Source organism: Bombina bombina, chromosome 10, assembly GCF_027579735.1.
Source record: "Bombina bombina isolate aBomBom1 chromosome 10, aBomBom1.pri, whole genome shotgun sequence".
Classification (NCBI taxonomy): Eukaryota; Metazoa; Chordata; class Amphibia; order Anura; family Bombinatoridae; genus Bombina; species Bombina bombina.
This window is the reverse complement of record NC_069508.1, coordinates 155727088-155744858: the sequence shown is the minus strand read 5'-3', so window position 1 is coordinate 155744858 and position 17771 is coordinate 155727088. Positions and strand designations below refer to the sequence as shown.

Here is a 17771-nt window from a genome sequence, read left to right as displayed (position 1 = left end):
TCAATCTCTGTAATATTTACAGCCCTAATAAATTTAAGATCGAGTTTTGGGAGAATATTAAAATCAAATTATTTCCTTTCATCAAAGAGAACCTTATACTGGGGGGTGATTTTAATATGACTATTTGTCCTGATCTGGACCGTTTTTCACAAAGAAATGTCTCAGAACAGGAGAAGCTCCAAATATTTTGCTGGTTTCTGTCTAAAGTTCATAGAACCTTTTCTCAGATAGATTTGTTTTTCATTTCGGAAGGTCTGTCCATCTGGAAATCAGAGGCAGGAATTGGGGAGATTGTCATTTCAGATCATACAATTATTTCTTTGGGGCTGTACTCTCAGGATAGGTCTAATGTGATGGGGCCTCTATTTGTTTATCCTCGCTATCTCTTTAATAATCCAAGGTTTGTATTATGGCTGAAACAAAAATAGCAAAATTGTCGATTTAATATTGTATATTTTCATAAAATTTAAACCTTTTGGGAGTCATCCAAAGCTGTTCTTCGTGGTGAAATTAAGGCATACTTGGTCGCACTAAATAAGAAGAAGAGGGCCCGGGAACGTCAACCACTCAAGTTAAGAACGCTTATAAAAATTACTATAGGGACCACTCATCCTACAACCGGTCTAAATATTTGGAGATGAGGAAGGAGAAAGATGTTTTTCGTCTGCAAAAACATCAGGAAGAAAAGACAAAAAATAATTAACAGTTCAAGAGCTTTCATGGCTGTTCAGCAAAAAATTCTTGCTAGATTGGTTAAGACCAGGAAAAGGAAGAATTTTACCTCTATCATTCAGGATGGCAATAAGCGATATACCAATACGGGTAATATTTGTAATGGTTTTTTTTTTAGATATTATCAACAACCATATGCGGAGGTTCCGGCCAATGTTAATAATCAAGAGATTTTCTGGTCAAAGATTACGTTACCCAGAATTCAAAAAGAAGATCTAGAATCCCTGAACGCTCCGATTAGAGCCGAAGAGATTGCTAAAGCTATTGATATATCTAAAATGAATAAATCAGCAGGCCTGGATGGTTTTCCTGCAGAATTTTATAAAACCCTAGCTGAAGAGATAATTCCTATCTTGGCTACCTCTCTTCAGAAAATCCCATCTCGATTCTCTTCTCTGCTGCAAATACTTCCTTAAAGGGACAGTCAAGTATAAATTAAAAACTTTCATTATTCAGATGGGACTTAATTTTAATTGACTTTCCAATTTACTTTTATCATCAAATTTGCTTTTTTCTCTTGGTATTCTTAGTTTAAACTAAACATAGGTAGGCTCATATGCTAATTTCTAAGCCTTTGAGGGCTGCCTCATCGCATGCTTTTTAAATCTCTTTTCAACACAAAGAGACAGAAAGTACACGTGGGCCATATAGATAACACTGTGTTCAGGCACAGGGGGTTATTTAAGATCTAGCACAATACAATGCTAAATTTAAGACAATAGATAATAAACAGTCACAGTCATGTGATCAGGGGGCTGGAAGAAGGTTCCTAGATACAAGGTAATCACAAAGGTAAAAAGTACATTAATATAACTGTGTTGGTTATGCAAAAACTGGGGAATGAGTAATAAAGGGATTATCTATGTTTTAAAACAATAACAATTCTATGGTTGACTGTCCCTTTAATTTCAAAAATAGGTAAAGACCCGGCAGACCCAGCATCTTACAGACCAATTTCAGTACTTAATGCCAACTATAAAATTCTGGCCTCAGTTAGGTTTTCTAGACTTATCAGCTGTCTGAATAAACTTATCCATCCTGATCAGGCTGGCTTTATGACGTCACGAAATCCTTCCAAAAATAATTGCAAATTAATTACTTTGGTCGATTATTAATGGAACTCTGATCAATTTAAGGAAAACAGTGAGCTTAAAGATATATAGCGATCATGACTTTGGATGCCGTTAAAGCTTTTGATAGTATATCTTGGACTCATCTTTTCCTATCACTTTCTAAATTAGGCTTTACGGATAATTTTGTTAAATTTAACATGAAAATGTATCAGAACCCCATTTAATTTCTTCTGATTAACCGCATCTTGTCACCTCAAGTTCTCTTACAGAGGGGTACAAGACAGGGTTATCCCCTGTCTCCTCATTTTTTTTTTTTTAAAACTTTATTTATAATCCAGATCCATCACAACATGGAAGTCATAGTATGTAATACATCAGAATTTACATTTTAAGATACAGAAAGGGAATTCGACGACCCTCCTCCCCCACAGTCCGGGGGAAGAGTCTTCCCAAAATAAGGTATCTCCATACTGAGATGTTAATCTGGTTTTTTCCATTTTTTTATAAAGCATCAAGTAACTAATACAAACCATAAACAGTAAACAATCCTATCAAATCAAATCGAATCAGGTCCTTCCACTCCGGGGGGGGGGGGATAGATTTTGGGGAGGGGGGGGGACTGAGCTCCCTGGCACTTATGTCAAAGAGAATTTAAGGGCTACTACAAAGCTATGCGTATGTGGTCAGGTTGGCTGAGGGGGGGGGGGGGGGGAGGGGGGCGACAGAGAAAGACACCACTTCCCTCTCAGATTTTCCTCCATGATAAATGTTGAATTGCGAAAAGGATAAAGTATTCTATGTCTTACTTGTGGAGAGATGTACAGTAAATAAGGTTCCCATTTATATATATAAGATTTTATTCTTTTATCAAGATCTCCCTGTACGTCCGCCTGCTCCACCAAAACCTGAGTGTGTATTGCCCCCAACAGTTTCTTGAAGGGTGGGGCCTTATCCCTTACCCAATACTGCATGATTAGTCGCCTAGAGAGCAGAATCACAGAGTTCAGAAATTTCCGATGTTGGGATGTAATCCCCTGGTTTGTCAGAAAAATGATGGTGGAGGGAGTTAAAGCTATTTCTTGCTGGAGTACCCTCTGGAGCCAAAACTGAACTTTACCCCACAGTCTTTTTATTTTGGGGCAGTCCCATATTAAGTGTGTGAGATCAGGTGATGCAAAGGAGCACTTGTTACACTTATCTACTGCCTGAGGGGCCCACCTTAGTCTTAGTTTAGGGAGGATATATGCCTGATGTATTAGTTTGGTGTGTGCCTCTCTAGAATAAGCTGAAAGGGTAGCTGCTCTTACTCTCTGAAAGCTATCTTCGATCTCTTGTGCCGTAATCTGTATGTCTCTTGTCCCTTGCCATTTGTTGTGTATTGTTTGAAGGACAGGTTGTTCTAAGTGACTTGTGATTTCGTTATATATACGGGTTATGGAATATGATCCTTGTTTTGTCATGCGGACTAGTCTGTCCACGCCAGAACTTACTTTAGTAAGCCGATTGTCTAAGATGAGAGCCCTGACAAAGTGCCTACACTGAAAATATGCGAACATGGTATCAGCGGGGATAGCAAAGGTTTCTCTCAGTTCCTGGAAAGGGAGAACCTGAAGCGTGTTAGGATTGATAAATTGTGCAATAGAGGTCAGGCCAGAGGCCCTCCATTTCTGAAAGGCCCTGGTGGTGAAACCAGGTATGAACGTAGGGTTTCCCTGTATGGGCAGATATTTGGTCACTTTGTGATCACTACCCCAGAATCGGCATAGCCTGTGCCATGCTCTCAGCGGGTCTCTGAACAGTATGTTCTGAGAAATGTGATGGGGTAAGGCAGACAAGGTAGAGTGTGGGAGGTAGGCCAAGTTCAGCGGTGACGCACAGTCTGCCTCTACAGCATGGCTGAAGTATTCAGATCCGGCCAACCAGCCAAGCACCAGCTTAGTTAGTGTTGCCCAATTGTACCACTGAATGTTCGGAAACCTAAGTCCCCCCACCCCCAGTGGCATGGAGAGTCTGGTGGTGTTGATCCTATGCTTTTTTTGGTTCCACACAAAGGAGGCAAAAGTAGAAGAGATTACCTGTATGTCCTTGTTGTGGAGCAGAAGAGGGAGCATTTGCAAGGGATACAAGATTTTTGGTAGTATTACCATTTTCAATAAATGAATTCTACCGTGAAGGGAGAGGGGAAGACCCCTCCAACCTCGGATGGTGTTCTGTGAACTAAGTATAACTTTTGGGATATTAAGTTGATAAATCTTTGTGGGGTCTACATGTAAGTGAATCCCCAGATACTTAAAAGATCCGTCCGTGACCTTAAGACTCGTGTTCTGAAGGGAGCTGCCTCCCTGGTTTTGAAGCCAAGTGACTTCAGATTTGTCTTCGTTTATTTTGTATCCAGTAAAGGTACCAAATTTTGTCATTACTTGTAATATTTGAGGAACGTTAAGATCAGGGTTGCTAATATACAACAAGAGGTCATCAGCAAACAGTGAGATATGTAGACACTGTGCGTGTAGTTTAAGGCCAGCACAGTGTTGTCGGATATAGCAAGCCAGCGGCTCAATGGCAAGATCGAATAGGAGCGGGGACAATGGGCAACCTTGCCTTGTGCCCCTTTCTAGCTTAAAGGAAGGGGAGAGACCACCATTGATAATGATGGATGCCGAGGGTGAATTATACAGTCTACGTACAGCATCCAAGAAGTGGCCTGTGATACCAAAGTTAATAAGCGTAGTGTATAAGTGATCCCACTCCACCCTGTCGAACGCCTTCTCGGCGTCGACAGAGAGGAAGCAGGCATCCTGTAGTGAGGCATCTGACCGGTTATGTCGGGCTTGATGGTATTGCGCTATGACTGCCAGTGCTTTGCGTAAATTGATAACTGATGATCTGTGTTTGACAAAACCCGTCTGGTCTGGGTGGACCAGCAGTGGCAGAACATCTGCCAGCCGATTAGCGAGGATTTTGGTCATTAACTTATAGTCCCCATTTAATAAAGAAATCGGCCTATAAGAAGACGGCAGAGTTGAATCTCTATCCGGTTTGGGAATGACGCATATGTTAGCATCGGTAAATCTAGAGTCCGGTACAGACTTCCCTGCTAAGTAGTCTGAAAAAAGCTTTGCCAAAGTGGGCGCTATCGCCGGGCATAAGATTTTATAATATTCTGCGGGAAGACCGTCAGGTCCCGCCGCCTTCCCTAGTTTAATGCTTCGTATGGTATTCACAACTTCTTGTATTTGAATAGGGGCATTAAGCGTAGCCAATTGTTCCTGGGTCATGGTGGGGACGGTGACATTGCGCCAGAATGACTGTTTATTATGTTCTGATATGTCCTGCTTAGTGTATAGTTTAGTGTAGTATGACACAAACTCTTTCATAATCGTTGGGGTGTCATTACAAAGGCCCTTATCTGTAATGATTGCTGGAATGTTAGATCTAGGGGTGACCACTTTGACCATGTTTGCCATTATTTTCCCTGCCTTGTTCCCGTACCTGTAGAATCGTCCCTGCCTGTGCAATGTGTGTATGTTATCTACCATTTGGATATGGGTGTCTCTTTCTTGCTTCAAGTTGTAATAGTGTTGCCTCGATTGGCTGGTCGGGTGTTGCAGATATGTATTATATGCATCTGTGAGATTTCTTAGCATTTGATCAGTGAGCCTCTTAGTCTGTTTCTTATGATGTGAAGTGTATGCTGTGATTCTCCCCCTTAGCACAGCCTTTGAGGCATGCCAAAAGAGATCCGTGTTGTCGCGGTGTTGGGCGTTATCTGCATCATAGTCTATCCAGTGTGCAAGTAAGTTTTGGCGGAAATCTACATTGTTGTAAAGATGAGAGGGAAACCTCCATGTTTTATGTAAATTATCGGCGGGGGTAAAGTCCAGCACCAGTGTGATAGGGGCGTGATCTGATATGGTGATGGGTTGTATTTTAGTATAGGGTATGAAAGGGGTGAGAGCAGGAGACGTGAGGAAGTAGTCAATCCTGGACAATGTGTGGTGTGATTTAGACATACAGGTGTAGTCCCTAACCTCTGGATTACGCAATCTCCATAAATCAACCAATCCCAAGCCCTCCTTAAGCCTTAAAGTAATTTTAGATTCAATTTTCTGTCGCTGAGAGCCCTGTTTTATGCCAGAGGGTTGTGAGGGGTTTATAAATCTATCGAGAGGGGATAGTTGGGCCATGTTGAAGTCCCCTCCCATGAGGATTTGAGAGCTATTACGTTTAGTTAGGAGTGATTGAATCTGGGACCAAAAGTGGGGAGAGAGACTATTCGGCCCATAGACACTGCAAAGTGTATAGGTTTTGGAAGATACATGCAAGCTAGTGATGATATACCTTCCCTGCACGTCGATATGTGTATCTGTAAGCACTATTGGTAACCCTTTCCTGACCAGTATCGCTACCCCCTTTTTTCTGCCTGTCGTTGGCGTGTTTATAACTTGACCTACCCATCTAACCTTCAGCTTAGCGTGCTCTTCCTGTGTCAAGTGGGTTTCTTGCAACAATGCAATATCTGCGTGGATTGAGTTGAGGTAGTGGAGTATCTTGCTTCTTTTAGCTGGAGAGGTGATACCTCCAACATTCCAAGATACTACATTATAGCGCTGCGCCATTATCTAATGAAAGTATGGAATGTTCCTGCAGCTCTGCTATTCTGAGGTGCGGTCTGTGGAGCAGGCGGATCAACAGGATAAAACATGGGTACCCTAAGGTATGTGGAAAAATGTGGTATGGGGAGGGCATGATATCAATTTGTGCCAGGGAGTTGTACTCACGAATCAGCCAGATGGGAGAGAGTCGGGAAGCCAAACCAGAAGGTTTCCATGTGTCAAGGATTGCATGGTGTGGGGACCCCCCAGAGTGGAGGAGCATCTGTTGCTGGAGGCAGAGACACAAAAGCATTAGTGCATCACATAACATTGACACTGTAGGCAAAACACATAGGCATAACAAACAAATTCCACCCAGAAACCAGCAGACTTCATCAGCCTGAGAAAGCGGTTGGAGACCCTGCTTTAACAAAAGAGTATCCTGGTAGCAGGCCTGGCACCTAGCAAAGAGCATGTCACTCTCAGCATAAACATAAACATCCCTAAGGACACATGTAATAGTACCAAAAAGAGAGAAAGAAATGGTTAGGCAAACATGGGCTAGGAGCCTGAAATATCTCTCCGTTACGGTTAAGGGGGAGTGGGGTTCTACTTGGCTGGGAGTACTGTAATTAGAATTAAAGCCACTTTGGGCCTTTTCCCAGGCTGTTTGAATATTGGGTATAGAAGGTTTAAAGCATGGGCAGGGAAGCTTGCCAGCCCTGTTAGAGGATAGGGACGCCATACATGGCTTAGTTTTAAAACCTGGGAGGAGAAAAAATGCTATCCCTCTACCTTTGTGTGGGGAGGGGGTTAGTGTCAGACCTGAGAGACAAAAAGCATAAATTACTGTCTTCGAAAATGCATGCAGAACATAACTTGTAACACAAAACAAGATAACATTGGGGAACCAAACCAGTATCTCCCCAAAATGTATAAGTTTGGTCTTCATGAACCAAGAAGTGAGATAATGTATATGCCCCCATAGCCTAGTTCCTGGGAGTTTCTGCAGTTCCCACATGAGCCTTTCATGCAGTTCAGTATGCCTGAGATTAGTCCCAGTTACTCTTTCTGCCACTGGGCATGTTGCAGCACTCCATCCCTCCATTATGTAACGGAGAGCTTGGAGAAAATTGAGGCTGAAAAGAAATTCTTCTATGTTCAGTGTACATCTCGTTGGTCATCTTTATCTCTATCAAGGTATGCTTGCAGATCTTTGGGGGAACTGAAAAACTTGGGACCAGCTGGTGTTTGCAGTCTTAATTTAGCAGGATATAGCAGTGAAGCCTGTCTCCCCCCCCTGTCTCCTCATTTATTCAACATTGCATTAGAGCCTTTAGCAGTCAGGCTAAGAGAGGTGTTAAGGGGGATACCAGTTGGAACTCAAAGTCTGACGTTATTACTCTATGCAGATGACATGCTAATATTTATGCAGAATACAGCTTCTACTATCCCTGAGGTAGCTCAAGTTACAGGATATAAAGTTAATATGGAAAAGAGTGAAGTTATGTGGCTTGGTAGAAAAGAATACAAACATACTTTAACTCATTTTCGAATAGTTAATGTTATCAAATATTTGGATCTTGAAATATATAAAGACCCCATATATTGGTATCGGGACAATTTTATACCCCTTTTCCAAAAGATCATCGAAGATTTAGAACTTTGGGCGGCTTTTCCTTCATCTTTTACAGCGTCTAATAATCTTATTAAAACCATAATTTTTCCACGAATTCTTTACCCGTTACAAAATCTGCCGCTCTTTATATTAAATAAAGATTTACGTATGATGGCTTCCTGGTTTTCCAAATTTATATGGAAATCCAAAACAACACGTATATCGCTTAATAGACTGTCGCATAAATATCCTGCAGCTGGCCTGGCTCTTCCTAATATCAAACTTTACAACTGGGCAACTCTGCTGAAATTAGCTTTCGACTGGATTGCCCAATCCAATCTTGTTACCTCTTATGATATGGAACAATATTTGGTGGCTCCTTGGTCTTTGAAGGCCCTCTTGCATTGTCCATCCTATAATCTCCCCTCTGTTACAATTCTCTGCTCATTATAATATGTGCATGGTATAAATTCTGTCAAGTGTTAAAAATAGATTTCTCATTCTCCGAATTCTTACCTATTAGGGGTAATCCTCTTTTCCCCCCGGGTCTAGATCAGAAGACGTTTTTGGAATGGCAGGATAGTGGTCTCAAAGATATTTATAATTTACTTAATGTGGATTTTCAGATTCTTTCTTGGGAGACTGTCAACTTTTTGCTCTTCTCGAAACCGTTTTGCGTATTTTCAGATTCGACATATCTGTTCACAGAAATGGTATACCTCTTCTTCGGCTGAGTGGAGCGAGGTTAAGGTATGTATCCAGAAATTCAGAGCAGGGGATGCTTCAATTTCCCTTATCTATGATATTGTGCTCACTAAACAAAGCATCCTAGCTACAAACTCTGCAATCTTTGGGTGTCCATCATCCAGACAATAGATTCGGATAGGATTTCATGTAGTCTGACCTCTGTTGCCAAGTATCCCATATCTGTCAGCTGGAAAGAATCCCATCTGAAACTAATGATTTCTATTTAACTCTGATTAAGATAGCCAAATTTTATCCACAGCAATTATCAGTATGCCCCAGGTGTTCTAGTCCCCGAGCAGATCTTCCCCATATGCTTTGGCTTTGCTATACAATTCAGCAGCTCTGGCTTAAAGTCCAATTTTGGATTAAAGTTATTAATGTGATGCTCTCCTTTTTTCTGAAAGACATTGTTTTTTTTTTAAGTACTCAGCCCTAGAGTCAGTCCTTTTAGGCAAATTGTAAATACTATTATTCTTATAGTTCGATATAACAATTTATGTAAGAACTGGACTGCTAAAAGCGCTCCTAGTCTGGCACTAATATTAAAGGGAATTCAAGCGCAAATTATATTTGAATCTTTTCATTTACAGCAGGTTGAGAATAGAATTAAAAAAAAAATTCCTGATTGGATGGGCACCTATAATTAAGTCATATCCGGTTCTAGTTCAGAAACAGATCTTGTCTCCATTTCTCTCTATCAGCTTCGCCGAATTGGTGATATTAGAGGTATTCCCCCATACTTGGATCAGGAACTATAGAGATACCTAGAAGGGATAGCATAATGTACACTTTGCAGGGGTCTAGCTCCTGTTACTAGCGGACCCTGCCCGGCCTCTCTCGTTCCTTTTTTTTTTTTTTTTTTTCTTCTTTATGTTCGATCCAGGTTCAATTCCATAACCTAGGGTTGGGGGGAAAAGAAAAAAAGAAAAAGAAAAAATAGCCAAAGTTTTCATGCGTTATTTAGCCGAATAAATAATTTTCAGGACCAAGATTGAAAATATGTATGTTTTATTTTAACTTATGCAGATGCCGTTCTATATCAGTGATTATTTTATTGATACACTCGCTTTGTCTTTTTGGTATTATTCTAATACTGTAATGCCATATGTACATATTGGTCTTGCGTGACAATTTATTTTGACTTATTAATGCTCTTGGGTTTTGTATAATTTAATTAAAAAAACAACAACAAAAAAACAATATAGACACAAACATGTAGACCATGTATAGTCTGTCGCTGTTATTTTACATATTAACCCTTATCAAAAAGTGAACAGAGTCATTACTGAAATTTCATTTTAAATATATATATATATATATATATATATATATATATATATATATATATATATATATATATATATATATAGTATCTGACAATCACAGAACAAGTGTGGGGTGAAGCTGCAGTTTTCACTTTTCCATCAGAATTTGCAGGGTCAGAGAAAAGGTGAAGGTTAGACAAAGGTATAACAAAAAGCCAAGAGTCAAAAAAGTCCCCCCAAACAGCAATAAACACACTTATCTGCTCCGTATGACAATCCTTTTGATGAGCACTGGGTGGCGCCACACCCCTGCTAATACACACTATGCACATCTGTCGCTCACACACACACACAGCCGTAACTGCTCAGTAATCACCCGACGCACAGATCGTACTGAGTCAGGTACCCCAGCTGGGGCAGGTGGTCAGTAATGACTGGGACTAATAAGATACCCTCTGCTTGTTGCTGGGACACTATACCCATAGAATATATACGGCACTGCAATGTAACAGATTCTTTATAAATAACAATAATGCTGCCCTTTTGCAGACACAATTTACCAGGTTTTGCAAATCAAGAGCAGTTTTTAGGTATACATTCAGACTGGTGGAATCAATGTTACAGGTCTTTTTGTGGCCAAAAAAAGGACCAATGTAAATCAGCTTGTGCTCTGAGGTAGCCAATCACTGTGTAGGCTCTACATAGGGATTGGCTAGAGTGTTGAGTAAATGTCCCCATACTTAGACTGTAAAGTTAACATTAACTGTCAGACGAAGCATGCAAATTTAATAACTCTGTCCCTCTACCCACTTGACCCCTACAAAGCTATTCTATACACCGACTATGTTTACAGCGCTGCGGAATCTGTTGGCGCTCTACAAATACCTAATAATAATAATAATAATAATAATAATAATAATCTTAATGTGCTTCATTCTCTCCTAGTATCTTCTGATTAAAAAACAAAAGCATATGTACATATCCTCAGCAGCAGTGGCTGCACTAATATGCCTCTTGCTATTGGCTCACCTGACGTGCTCAGCTCCTAATAGTGGATTGCTGCTCCTTTAATAAAAGGATACCAAGAGAATAATGCAAATTTGATAATAGAAGTAAATTGAAAAAGTTGTTTAATGCGCTATGAGAATTATGAAAGAAAAATTTGGGTTTATGTCCCTTTAACTATGACGGAGAGAGGAACAAGCACAATGTTCAGATTATTTGATAGCAAAATAAATAAATGACTGTATAGTGTAGTTGCTTTTACATGCGATAGAAAGTTGTCAAATGCTTGAAGCTTCAAATTATAACAGCTCAACAATGACGTCAGTTTGTCGTTTAACAAGTGAGGATGGAACTTACATGAAAACCTTACAAATAAATTTATTTAGAATTATTGCCATAAGTAAAGACTGCAGGTATGAGTGAATTACCGTTTATGTGCCCCATGGTACAGCCCTGATGTCTCCTCTTCATATGAATTTGCTACGGTTCATCTCCTCCAATACCTTGGTGCACACTGCACCCCAGAGATTTGTACACTTTATGGCACTATGGTACTGTGGTGTCACTTTATTGCAACACCACCATCCATGTGAGCTTAAATCAACTGTATAGGCAAGATCTTTATCACACAGAGAACACATGGTCTAAAGAGTAATGAGGTGAGTATTCAGTCTTTCAAAGATGTCTTAGCTCAGCTTGCAAGAGAAAAAAGGTGAATCCACATGAAGATGCTAATAAAGAATGATTCAAATCTATGGAAGAAGCATGAAACCAGCCTCTGCCGTCAGAGACATCCTATGGGGTGAAGCCGCTGGCCAGACACCCCTTGCAGTAACCTGCACAACAAACAGCTTGTCTGTTCCAACAGCTCAGGATCTCAGGCCTCGGATGACTTGTTAATGCTGCACTATAGCTTATAAACAAGTTAAGAGGGACTTAACATTAAACGTGATGGAACCAAAATGCAACGTTCAGACAAAGTGCTCAGGAAAATAAACACAAGTGACTAATGTGAATATGAACATGGCGCTTCCAGCAGGACGGTTTCCACAAGTGTATCAGAACCACAGTACAGCCAGGAGCCCAAGGAGAGATCTAGTATAGAACACATGAGATGGGAAGGATGAGTCCTACACAGAGCAATTGTCCAAAAATACAGCATTCCCAGTGTCACAACTAAATAAAAAGGGTCACAGAACCTACACAAATCTGGGCAGCGGGTATAAGCCATGGTTTTGCAGCCAAAAGATACACTACAGCATTACATGGACAGCAAGAGGTTAATACCATCTTCTAAAACTACAGGTGAAAAATGAATTTTAATCTTAGAAAATGCAGATTTACTAGATCCCTGACCTTCATTCTGAAAAGCTCAAGCCATGCCAGCAAGATACTGTGCTCAGGGTAGACTGGGTTATAGCAAACAGATGTCCACTAGATGCTTTCACCGGCACGTGGATAAAGCAGCATAAAATACAGTTATTATATAAGCATTCTGTCACAATCAAGTACTCTACGCTAATACAGCAACTGGTCACTTACCAAGCCAGCAGTCAGTGATGGGGCAGACTGGCCAAGAGACTGGTTTCTCATTCGGACCAGGTTGGACGTCTCTACGGGCGGCTGCCATGCTATCACTCCGCTACTCACACTATTGGACAGGGGGAGCAGCTGTTTTCCTGGAAGAGAAAGGATACAATTTTCATTAGAATTTAGCAAAACTGGCAACGCTCAAGGCAGAATATGCTGTGATCTGAGATTTCATTGCAGAAAATGTATACTTACCTGATACATTTTTCTTTTGCGATGTACCGAGTCCACGGTTTCATCCTTACTTGTGGGATATTATCCTTCCCTACAGGAAGTGGCAAAGAGAGAACCCAAAGCAGAGCTGTCTATATAGCTCCCCCCTTAACTCCACCCCCAGTCATTCGACCGAAGGCTTAGGAAGAAAAAGGAGAAACTATATAGTGCAGAGGTGACTGAAGTTTTCAATAAAAAAAATACTATCTGTCTTGAATAGACAGGGCGGGCCGTGGACTCGGTACATCGCAAAAGAAAGAAATTTATCAGGTAAGCATACATTTTGTTTTCTTTTGCAAGATGTACCAAGTCCACGGTTTCATCCTTACTTGTGGGATACCAATACCAAAGCTTTAGGACACGGATGAAGGGAGGGACAAGACAGGAACCTAAACAGAAGGCACCACTGCTTGCAGAACCTTTCTCCCAAGAATAGCCTCCGAAGAAGCAAAAGTATAAAATTTGTAAAATTTGGAAAAGGTATGAAGCGAAGACTAAGTCGCAGCCTTACAAAATTGTTCAACAGAAGCATCATTTTTAAAAGCCCATGTGGAAGCCAACGCTCTAGTAGAGTGAGCTGTAACCCTTTCGGGAGGCTGCTGTCCAGCAGTCTCATATGCCAAACGGATGATGCTCTTTAGCCAAAAGGAAAGAGGTAGCCGTAGCCTTTTGATCTCTACGCTTCCCAGAATAGACAACAAACAAACAAAGAAGATGTTTGACAGAGATCTTTGATTGCTTGCAAATAAAAATTCAAAGCAGGAACCACGTCCAAGTTGTGCAACAGACGTTCCTTCTTAGAAGAAGGATTAGGACAAAGAGAAGGAACAACAATTTCCTGATTGATATTCTTGTCAGTAACAACCTTAGGAAGGAATCCAGGTTTGCTACGCAAAACCACCTTATCAGCATGGAAAACAAGATAAGGCGAGACGCATTGTAATGCAGATAGTTCAGAAACTCTTTGAGCTGAAGAGATAGCAACTAGAAACAGAACTTTCCAAGATAGAAGCTTAATAGCTATGGAATGCATGGATTCAAACGGAACCCCTTGAAGAACTTTAAGAACTAAATTCAAACTCCATGGCGGAGCAACAGGTTTAAACACTGGCTTGATTCTAACTAAAGCCTGACTGAACGACTGAACGTCTGGGACATCTGCCAGACGCTTGTGCAATAGAATAGACAAAGTAGATATCTGTCCTTTTAAGGAACTAGCTGATAATCCCTTCTCCAATCCTTCTTGGAGAAAGGACAAAATCCTAGGAATCCTGATCTTACTCCATAAATAACCTTTGGATTCGCACCAATAAAGATATTTACGCCATATCTTATGATAGATTTTCCTGGTGACAGGCTTTCGAGCCTGAATCAAGGTATCAATGACCGACTCAGAGAAACCCCGCTTTGATAAAATCAAGCGTTCAATCTCCAAGCAGTCAGCCGCAGAGAAATTACATTTGGATGCTTGAACGGACCTTGAATCAAATGGTCCTGTCTCAGCGGTAGAGTCCATGGTGGAAGAGAAGACATGTCCACCAGGTCTGCATACCAAGTCCTGCGTGGCCACGCAGGTGCTATCAAAATCACTGACGCTCTCTCCTGTTTGATTCTGGCAATCAGATGCAGGAGGAGAAGGAATGGTGGAAACACATAAGCCAGGTTGAACGACCAGGGTACTGCTAGAGCATCTATCAGTACTGCCTGAGGATCCCTTGACCTGGACCCGTAACAAGGAAGTTTGGCGTTCTGACGAGACGCCATCAGATCCAATTCTGGTGTGCCCCATAGCTGAATCATTTGAGCAAACACCTCCGGATGGAGTTCCCATTCCCCCGGATGAAAAGTCTGACGACTTAGAAAATCCACCTCCCAGTTCAATACCCCTGGGATATAGATTGCTGATAGATGGCATGAGTGAGTCTCTGCCCATGGGATTATTCTGGAAACCTCTATCATCGCTAGGGAACTCCTTGTTCCCCCCTGATGATTGATATCAGCCACAGTCGTGATGTTGTCCGACTGAAATCTGATGAATCTGGCCGAAGCCAGCTGAGGCCACACCTGATGAGCATTGAATATCGCCCTCAGTTCTAGAATATTTAATCGGTAGGAGGGCCTCCTCCTGAGTCCATAAACCCTGTGCTTTCAGGGAATTCCAGACTGCACCCCAGCCCAGTAGGCTGGCGTCTGTCGTCACTATAACCCACGCTGGCCTGCGAAAACCGTCCCTGGGACAGGTGATCCTGTGACAACCACCAAAGAAGAGAATCTCTGGTCTCCTGATCCAGATTTATCTGAGGAGATAAATCTGCATAATCCCCATTCCACTGTCTGAGCATGCATAGTTGCAGTAGTCTGAGATACTATGGAACTATGTCCATTGCCGCTACCATTAGACCGATTACCTCCATACACTGAGCCACTGACGGCCGAGGAATGGAATGAAGAGCTCGGCAGGTGACTAAAATTTTTGATTTCCTGACCTCCGTCAGAAATATTTTCATGTCCACCGAGTCTATCAGAGTCCCTAGGAATGAAACTCTTGTGAGAGGGGAAAGAGAACTCCTTTTTTACGTTCACCTTCCACCCATGAGATCTTAGAAAGGCCAACACGATGTCCGTGTGAGACTTGGCTAGTTGGAAAGTCGACGCTTGAATTAAGATATCGTCTAGATAAGGCGCCACTGTGAAAATTCTGGGAGCCGTGGCCAACCCGAAGGGAAGAGCCACAAATTGGTAATGCCTGTCCAGAAAGGCGAACCTGAGGAACTGATGATGATCTCTGAATAGGGATGTGTAGATACGCATCCCTTAAGTCCACAGTGGTCATATAATGGCCCTCCTGGATCATTGGTAAAATAGTCCGAATGGTCTCCATCTTGAAAGATGGGACTCTGAGGAATTGGTTTAGGATCTTGAGATCTAAGATTGGTCTGAAGGTTCCCTCCTTTTTGGGAACCACAAACAGATTGGAGTAAAACCCTTGCCCTTGTTCTGCTTTCGGAACAGGGCGGATCACTCCCATGGTATGTAGGTCTTCTACACCTCTCTCTTTTTGTCTGGTTTGCAGACAATTGAGAAAGATGAAATCTCCCCCTTGGAGGAGAATCCTTGAAGACTAGAAGTTATCCCAGGGTTACGATTTCTAAAGCCCAGGAGTCCTGAACATCTCCTGCCCAAGCCTGAGCAAAGAGAGAAAGTCTGCCCCCTACTAGATCCGGTCCCGGATCGGGGGCTACCCCTTCATGCTGTCTTGGTGGCAGCAGCAGGCTTTTTGGCCTGTTTACCTTTGTTCCAAGCCTGGTTAGGTCTCCAGACTGACTTGGATTGAGCAAAGTTCCCCTCTTGCCTTGCAGCAGGGGGAGAGGAAGCGGGACCACCTTTGAAGTTTCGAAAGGAATGAAAATTATTTTGTTTGGTCCTCATCTTATTTGTCTTATCCTGAGGGAGGGCATGACCTTTCCCTCCAGTGATATCTGAAATAATCTCTTTCAGTTCAGGCCCGAATAGGGTCTTACCCTTGAAAGGGATGGTCAAAAGCTTAGATTTTGATGACACATCAGCCGACCAGAGCTTAAGCCATAACGCTCTACGCGCTAAAAACAGAATTTATGTTTACCTGATAAATTTCTTTCTCCAACGGTGTGTCCGGTCCACGGCGTCATCCTTACTTGTGGGATATTCTCTTCCCCAACAGGAAATGGCAAAGAGCCCAGCAAAGCTGGTCACATGATCCCTCCTAGGCTCCGCCTACCCCAGTCATTCGACCGACGGTAAGGAGGAATAATAGCATAGGAGAAACCATATGGTACCGTGGTGACTGTAGTTAAAGAAAATAAATTATCAGACCTGATTAAAAAACCAGGGCGGGCCGTGGACCGGACACACCGTTGGAGAAAGAAATTTATCAGGTAAACATAAATTCTGTTTTCTCCAACATAGGTGTGTCCGGTCCACGGCGTCATCCTTACTTGTGGGAACCAATACCAAAGCTTTAGGACACGGATGAAGGGAGGGAGCAAATCAGGTCACCTAAATGGAAGGCACCACGGCTTGCAAAACCTTTCTCCCAAAAATAGCCTCAGAAGAAGCAAAAGTATCAAACTTGTAAAATTTGGTAAAAGTGTGCAGTGAAGACCAAGTCGCTGCCCTACATATCTGATCAACAGAAGCCTCGTTCTTGAAGGCCCATGTGGAAGCCACAGCCCTAGTGGAATGAGCTGTGATTCTTTCGGGAGGCTGCCGTCCGGCAGTCTCGTAAGCCAATCTGATGATGCTTTTAATCCAAAAAGAGAGAGAGGTAGAAGTTGCTTTTTGACCTCTCCTTTTACCTGAATAAACAACAAACAAGGAAGATGTTTGTCTAAAATCCTTTGTAGCATCTAAATAGAATTTTAGAGCGCGAACAACATCCAAATTGTGCAACAAGCGTTCCTTCTTTGAAACTGGTTTCGGACACAGAGAAGGTACGATAATCTCCTGGTTAATGTTTTTGTTAGAAACAACTTTTGGAAGAAAACCAGGTTTAGTACGTAAAACCACCTTATCTGCATGGAACACCAGATAAGGAGGAGAACACTGCAGAGCAGATAATTCTGAAACTCTTCTAGCAGAAGAAATTGCAACTAAAAACAAAACTTTCCAAGATAATAACTTAATATCAACGGAATGTAAGGGTTCAAACGGAACCCCCTGAAGAACTGAAAGAACTAAATTGAGACTCCAAGGAGGAGTCAAAGGTTTGTAAACAGGCTTGATTCTAACCAGAGCCTGAACAAAGGCTTGAACATCTGGCACAGCTGCCAGTTTTTTGTGAAGTAACACCGACAAGGCAGAAATCTGTCCCTTCAGGGAACTTGCCGATAATCCTTTTTCCAATCCTTCTTGAAGGAAGGATAGAATCCTAGGAATCTTAACCTTGTCCCAAGGG

At 41.9% G+C, this 17771-nt stretch overlaps 1 protein-coding gene across 6 annotated transcripts in view; it reads right to left on the bottom strand.

Annotated features, from left to right (window-relative positions):
* LOC128640941 (microtubule-associated serine/threonine-protein kinase 2) overlaps nucleotides 1–17771 on the bottom strand; it is a 538333-nt gene that overhangs the window by 482698 nt on the left and 37864 nt on the right. For 4 of the 6 annotated variants that reach the window (XM_053693406.1, XM_053693407.1, XM_053693409.1 and 1 more), the window contains exon 3: nucleotides 12578–12714. In XM_053693406.1, coding sequence (XP_053549381.1) covers nucleotides 12578–12714 — 137 coding nt within the window. Of the gene's footprint in view, nucleotides 1–12577; nucleotides 12715–17771 lie in introns of those variants that run through there. The other 2 variants (XM_053693411.1, XM_053693413.1) reach the window with 1 other exon arrangement.